This window comes from Dreissena polymorpha, chromosome 3 (assembly GCF_020536995.1).
Source record: "Dreissena polymorpha isolate Duluth1 chromosome 3, UMN_Dpol_1.0, whole genome shotgun sequence".
Classification (NCBI taxonomy): Eukaryota; Metazoa; Mollusca; class Bivalvia; order Myida; family Dreissenidae; genus Dreissena; species Dreissena polymorpha.
Genome location: NC_068357.1, coordinates 115,221,597 through 115,229,096, shown reverse-complemented (window position 1 = coordinate 115,229,096; position 7,500 = coordinate 115,221,597). Strand labels below are relative to the sequence as shown.

At 33.8% G+C, this 7,500-nt stretch overlaps 1 protein-coding gene across 1 annotated transcript in view; it reads left to right on the top strand.

Moving 5' to 3' along the window:
* Positions 1–4,640, top strand: part of LOC127871117 (neurogenic locus notch homolog protein 2-like) — a 9,126-nt gene extending 4,486 nt beyond the window's left edge. Inside the window, exons 5-8 of the mRNA XM_052413832.1 lie at positions 1,721–1,843; positions 2,017–2,816; positions 3,091–3,199; positions 4,131–4,640. Of these exons, the coding sequence (XP_052269792.1) occupies positions 1,721–1,843; positions 2,017–2,816; positions 3,091–3,199; positions 4,131–4,245 (1,147 nt within the window). The 3' untranslated portion in view covers positions 4,246–4,640. The remainder of the gene's footprint in view (positions 1–1,720; positions 1,844–2,016; positions 2,817–3,090; positions 3,200–4,130) is intronic.
* The last annotated feature ends 2,860 nt before the right edge of the window (positions 4,641–7,500 follow it).

Sequence of the window (7,500 nt, the reverse complement as noted above, 5' to 3'; positions counted from 1 at the left end):
CAAAAGTAAAAATCTCAAGAATCGTACCACGGAAAATAATAATGTGAAAAGTAAAACGCATTAACATACATGTCTTAATGACCGACCGGATTGCAACATTGCGCTCCTGAATATTCATACGAGCCACATTGTTGTTGTTTTTTAAATTAATTTTATGTTTGCCTTGTGTTAAATTCTACCTAGAATGATAAAATTGAAATTAAATTTGAATTATATAGTATTGTACTACACTTGGAAACTTTTTTACGCACCAATTTTCCAAACTTAAACATATCAGTTTTGAGTTAATATTTTGATTTAAAATTGCACATGTGATCATTTGACTGCAGTATGTGCAAGTAAAGGATAAAATTATTCATCCGTGACGATCGGACGTAAGCAAGTGGTGAAGGTAGCCTGCAATTGCGCAGTTGCGCTCCTAAAATTGTATACAAAAATATTGATTTGTAAATTAATTGTATGTTTCCTGGTGTTAAAACCCACCTAAAATGAACACGTTGAAATAAAATTAGAATTACATCGCGTTTCACCATTTCCGTGTGCAAAAAGATAAAACCACACGTTCCACACGAGCAAAAGCGTCCGGTTGTCACGGATGAATGATTTTATAGTACTCTTGCACAGAATGTATTTAAATGATCACATATGCAATTTTAAATCTAAATCTAAACTCATTACTGAGATATTAAAGTTTGAAAAGTGTTGCGTTAGAAAAGTCTCCAATTGTATTAAGTTTGGGCAATATATTCAGTTCGACGTATTGAAATATAGATCTTCCGCATGACTTATCAAAATTAAACGAAGAATATTCTCATAATCTTCGCTTGATTAACAGAATGTACAAAGTTACAGATACGCTTAAAATGTGTGTCAGGATTAATGCATAATTATAAAATACAAGCTGAAATAGAAATATAATGTGTGCACTAAGTCATGACATTTATTTATAAGAGTCAAATTGAATCAATAGCCATACGCGAAATTTCTGTTTCTTAACTTATTTTGAAGCGAAACTATAAGTTCATTAAAACATAAATTACACGTTCGAAAATAAATAAATAAGATAAATACTCAATATATGACACAAATTTAAATTGTTGTAACTATCCTCATTATATTTGTTTAAATTTATGTACAACAAAGAGAGGCATGCTTTGACATTATATTTTGCATTCTTTTTCATTATTCCTTATTATACCGAGCAGGTACAACAAGAAAAAACTCCAATATTTAAAACGAACTTGAAGCCATGATTGCAATCAAAACCAATTAAAAATACAATTGTTACCATGAACGTTCCTATGCTTTTATCATTTAATAGTGTTTTCTTTTAATGTTTTTATGATGATGATGATGATCGTGATGATGATGACGACGACGACGATGACGATGATGATGATGATGATGATGATGATGCCTATGAACACTCACAAAGATAATAAAAATGAGCATTTATATCTCGTTAAATCTATGTCACCAGACCACATCGTTTTCGTTTAAATTTAGCCTATTGCGATAAGGAACACTGTTGTTTATGGGTTAAATTTATTTTGCAAAATATTTTGCGAAGATTTCGTTGATTTTGAGTATTTATGTTATTTGAATATGGAACATTAAATTATATGGTTACTTATTTTTAATATCTTGTGATATAATACTCCCCTTAATTACCAACCAAACTATTCAATTATTCGATTCGAACATTTACAATAATTTAAAGCTGCAACTGTCTGAGCGGCTGGGAAGGAGAGCACTGCCAGCACGCGGATGGGAATGCTACAAAATGTATTCAAGGATGGACGGGGCCACAATGTCATGATGACATAGACGAATGCCAAAATTCGTAAGTGTGTTTGTCATTTGATATACACCATGTGTTGTGTATTTTGCATTTGTTAGCAGTGACGCTATATGTGTTTGAGACAACACTTTCGTTAAAAAGAACAGTGAAGCCATGCTAGCCATCACACTGGTTTATAACAGATTTTGAAAAAAGTTATGTGCATTTCTCCACAGGTCGTTATATTCATGTGGAATACACCAGCATTGCAGTAATTACCGAGGAAATTACTCATGTGATTGTGATGCTGGATGGAGTGGAGAACACTGCGAAACAGACATCAATGAATGTGATAATCCGCCGTGCCAAAATGGATCCACTTGCCACAATCAAGAGGGTTCATATGAGTGCTTGTGCCCTGTCGGCTGGCAAGGTAAACATTGCAATCAAGACATAGATGAATGTTTACAAAATCCATGCCAGCGAAATGGCAGTTGTAGCAATCGAGAGGGTTCATATGAGTGTGTTTGCCCTCCAGACTTGACTGGTAAAAACTGTACGCAGACAAATTACTGTTATTTAACACCTTGCGGAAATAATGCTACTTGTCTAAATGAGCCAAGTTGGAGGAATTGTTCTTGTCCTGTCGGCTGGCAAGGTGAAGACTGCAATCAGGACATCAATGAATGTTTAGAAAACCCATGTAAGCACAATGGCACCTGTAGCAACTCAAATGGGTCATATGTCTGTAACTGCCTAATGGAATGGAGAGGACACGTATGTGATATCGATGTCGATGAATGTTCGGAAAACACATCTCTCTGTAGACACGGATCAACTTGTGCTAACATCGAAGGTTCTTTTATATGTGATTGCAGCAGTGGATTCGCAGGTCACAGCTGCGAGACTGACATAAACGAATGCCTTTCCGCCCCATGTCTGAACAACGGGACGTGCAACAACACCATTGGTTCTTTCAACTGCGTTTGCGCTCAAACCTATACGGGGAAGAACTGCGAAAAGGAGCTATCCGCAAGTACTGGTCCATTTGTCTAACAAGTACATTGAAACTTGAAATAATATGCATGAAGTTTTATGAACTGTTTTAAATTGTTAGTCTCATACATAATTGTGTGTATATTTATCTGAAATTATTAATTAAGAACGGGTTTCTTCATTAAAATTATTTAAAAAAAAACAGTTCAAACTCCAACTTTAAAGTGCTTTTGAAGTTGTGCTTATATCTTTGTATTCCGTTTCGTTCACACATGCACTGTTTGCTTAGTTTCTATTGATGATTGCGTTTTCAGATTCAGGTAAGGTAGCCGATAACACGCCGGTCATTGTCGGTGCCGTGCTGGGAAGCTTGGGTGCTGTTGGGGCCGCGGGTTTAGGCATATTTCTGTTCAAGAAATTTAGGTATTGGTACAACGTGCAAATATTAACTTAACTCGAGACATATATTTTTTTAAGAAAAGTCATTGAAGGAGAAGAACATTAGTAAATAAACCGAATTCACACAAAAGTCTTAGACATTAGACATAGAATAATAAAGAATCTTGCCAAATAATTGATTTTGAGTTTATAGTTGCATGTTCCGCCACTAATGCAATCACTAACAAAGTCTTTATTCAAAACATATTGATCAAAACAAAACATGGAAGCTTGAATGCAGCATATGTATCTTGTCTCTTTCAGACGTACACCAATAATAAGCGAATAGCACAGCATATGATGTTTTCCTTCTCACGAATGGGGATTAAACTGTATTCAATATTTGTTATTAAGTACTCCTAATATGCTTTGCTATTCACTTCTTATTGGTTTTGGGCATTATGAGTATGAATATCTTTCACGTTTGTGAATGAATTCAGTGATTAAGGGTGCGACAATCTTAACACACACACACAATTGAGCGTTCGTTTTATGTCGTCAAATGTCGAGATCGTGACACCGTTGTTATGTTTATTTTTGTAATGTAATCTTATCCTTATCAGTAACCTTTACTAACATACGTATGCCATTCCATACATTTTGGGGCGAGCAATAGTATTGATGTATATGGAATAAATAGTAATCAATTTTAACGAACCAAACACACATAACTGACATATTAGTTAGTATATCAAACATGTAATTGCACGGATAAATTTGCTTACAAATCGAAATAAAATGAAAAGCCGCACACGTCTTGTTTTTATGTCAATATAGTTATAATTTGGATAATTGTAGTTTAATTTTATATTATTTATGTTGTTTATTGAGCTGTTTTATGAAACTGAAATGTGTTGAACGCTTCAAATAATTGTTAACTCGTTAATTTATTTTATATTTTTTGTTATAATTCTAGCCCTTGGCGGTTCAACAAAACGCACAGTGACTTTTCGTCAGATGGCTTAAACCAAAAAGAGACAGCTGAAGAAAAACCAACAATGCCGGGACAAACAAAGTTTCACGCGACGTAATAACTGAGGTTGATAAGTGTGTAGGCGTGGACACATGTGCGATTAACCTGATGACGCGTCACTTCAGATACAGAAGTTTTAAATTATAAAGAGAATTAATAACTGATTCCATCCAGATACATTACTTTTTTAAGATTCGTTTTCCTAGACTATGTGTGATTATTGTGTATACGTGTTATGATTAATTAAATTAAATTAAATTAATGAACACTTTTCATAAATAAGAAATGGTTTTGTTTTATTCATATATTTTTTATAATTCCACTCTTATCTATATGATTATTGCTTTATAAAATATGTTGATAGTTTTTTATGTTTACATTTAGTGTTTTCATATATCTTAAGGTATTTTGTAATACAAAAATAATTCTTTCAATAAACAGATTTTTGTTTCAGTCTTGTCTGTAAATTGTTACCGTTTGTCAAAATTATTCGTATGGCAAAAAGATATCGAATGTTTTTTAGCGAATTTTATTCGGGGAATAATCATTTTAAACGTTTGCCTGATAGGGTTGTTAAGGGTTTGTTGAATTAAAATTGTTCAATATTGCACCACGCCCTAACCCGAAGTAAACAAATGTTTAACATACTCACTATTTGTATTGGCATCTCGCTGATAAGTCACAACTGAGATTAATCTCAAATTAATACTAGTCAGTTCAAACAATGATAAAAAAATCGTTTTGAGATTTTCTAGAGAGAGATTACTCCAAACACAGAACCATGTATTTAATTGTTCCTAATGATAGCACAAGTTTTAAGCGTTTTCTACGAAAAAAATGCAGCCGCCATTGCAAATAAGGTTAGCAGTAACCATAACGGACGGTTAGAGATTTCTCCTTTCTTTTTGGTTGTTCCCATTAGCTCAAGAAACTACATCACAACAGTAAGATCTAAATAACTGACACTACGTATGTAAATCAATTATAAATATGCAGGACTGCGGGAAGAAACTTTGGGTCCCGTCAAAAAAAAACGGTTTTATGACAAATTTGATTTACAACTGAAATTTTATTTCATAAGTGAAAGAATTAATAGAAAATTGAGGTATTGAAAGGAATTGTGACAGCTTGAACGGGAATGTGAGGGTTGAAAGGAAATGTGAGAGATAAAAGGGAATGTAAAGGATTTAAAGGGAAAGGTGAGAGATTGAAAAGAAAATAATACAATTGTCATATTATTTATTCACACAAAATAATGTATTTGATTTTCAACCAACAAACCCTATATATTTTGGTAGACCGTATTATGATGTCAATTATGCTTACAAACAGCCATTAAGAATTATTCATGTAAGTTACGTCTCGGATTATTTTCCTAACATGGATTGGGTACTAAAACAGTAGAATAAAGGCGTATGTAAATACTATAAATCGTCGTGATCAAGTAAAACTGTTTTCAAACACTCTATTGAACGTATGCAAAATATGCATTGCATTATAATGTTTAGTTATTTATCCATGAATGCTGGACATCGATTTGTCCCTTAAAAAGGTTGTTCTCATGACATAGTAGGCTTTATCTTTTATGTGAGATCCTGACTGTGAATCTATAAACTGGGTTTTGCGCAGGTTCTAAGCACTTATGTTGATATCCATCCATATACATATCCATTGCCGATTAAGACACCTTGAAATCTCTCCTGGACAGAGATTTATCGACCCCGCCCTGCTGCATACTGAACGTCCCGCTCAAGCGTAAAAGCGTACATAAAACCGATATATTACCACATTATGCTTAATGTTTAATAGCTTATAATCTCTTTACAAAATATTGAAAAGTACGTTTAAGTGGTCGTTTAAAATCTCAATGGTTTGGAATGACATATATAATGAACATAGCTTCTTAACACAAAATTTTATTGTATCAAAACAATTTCTACCTGTATAATGAAAAATTAATACTTTAAAAACGCTATTTGATAATTAAAAAACAAATGATACGGCAATAAATAGGATTATGTAATTCAGAAAACTCATGTTGTACTCAAAGGGCTTGAATATATTTATTAACAAGCATTATATACATAGCATGGTGAAGAAGAAGAAAATCATTACAATATCGTACAGAATCTCATAGAGCCGATCAAATACTCCAGTTTGAATTCTAACTTCCAGTCTAAGAAAGACCCTGCTGCTGAAGTTTGAACTCCAATTTTAAATGTTAAACCCTAGAAATAAGTTGTTGGATTAAATGTTTGATACATTTAAGTGTGTTTGCCGTACACGTGTGTTGGTGCAGTCACGAGACGAATAAAATTGCTATTGTGTTGAATTTTAACATTAAAACATTATGTAATTCAAACAACCATTTAATATAAAATATCATATTTATTTACGTAATTATTTGTATATACCCGTTTAAGGTTTTTTACGCATGAGTGCATCATTAAGAAAACGATGTACTGTACTAATTATTTTTAAGGAGCATAAGTTTGTTCAAGATGCCTGAATTTTCCAGTCACTTTCCACGGTAATAAGCATTATGAGGCAGAATATCAGGCTCAAGAAACAGGCACCTAGGCCCAAAGTCAATATGCTCAATACCAACAACCACAACTGCGATCGACTGAATAATCTGCAAAAAAACACATCGGCTAGGAACCATATGCCAATTGCATGAATGCAAGTATTGCATCGGATATGCAAGAAGAATTGAACATTTATCATATCGACATAAAGTCGGGATGACAACAGGTACCGCAAAAAGTCTTTATTACCAGTGTATCCCAAAGAGCTAATGACCGCAACAAAATGAAGAAAGAGTGCGGCGCATATGACCGAATTATTTGGACAACATGACCAGATACTTTTAAAACCGAAAGAGTAAACTGTTCGAGCTATTTTGTTTTACTCTCTACGCAAAATGTTTATGTATTAATTCGGCTTCTGACAAACACTTGTCTGACAGAAAAGGCATTGACAAAAGCGGGGAAAGTGGACGCCCAAACAGTGCTACATAACCCTTGGCAATTGGAATACATGTTATAGCTTTGGCAAAGGTAGCATAAATAAACTTAATAAGGGAATACAAATCGTTACTAAGTTGGTTTCGGTTCAAGAAAGTCCATCCCGAAAGGGGGAATCAAACTCAAATGTGATGCACCAGGACCAGAGCACGCAAGACCCCTACGATCTTAAAAGACAGTTTGAATGCGTTTCGTAGTTTTACAATCGCACCCATTTACATTCACGGCTGGCTTTGGTAACGCTGTAAAACTGTTCAAGTCAATATTCATGTTGTGTAAACGTCTTG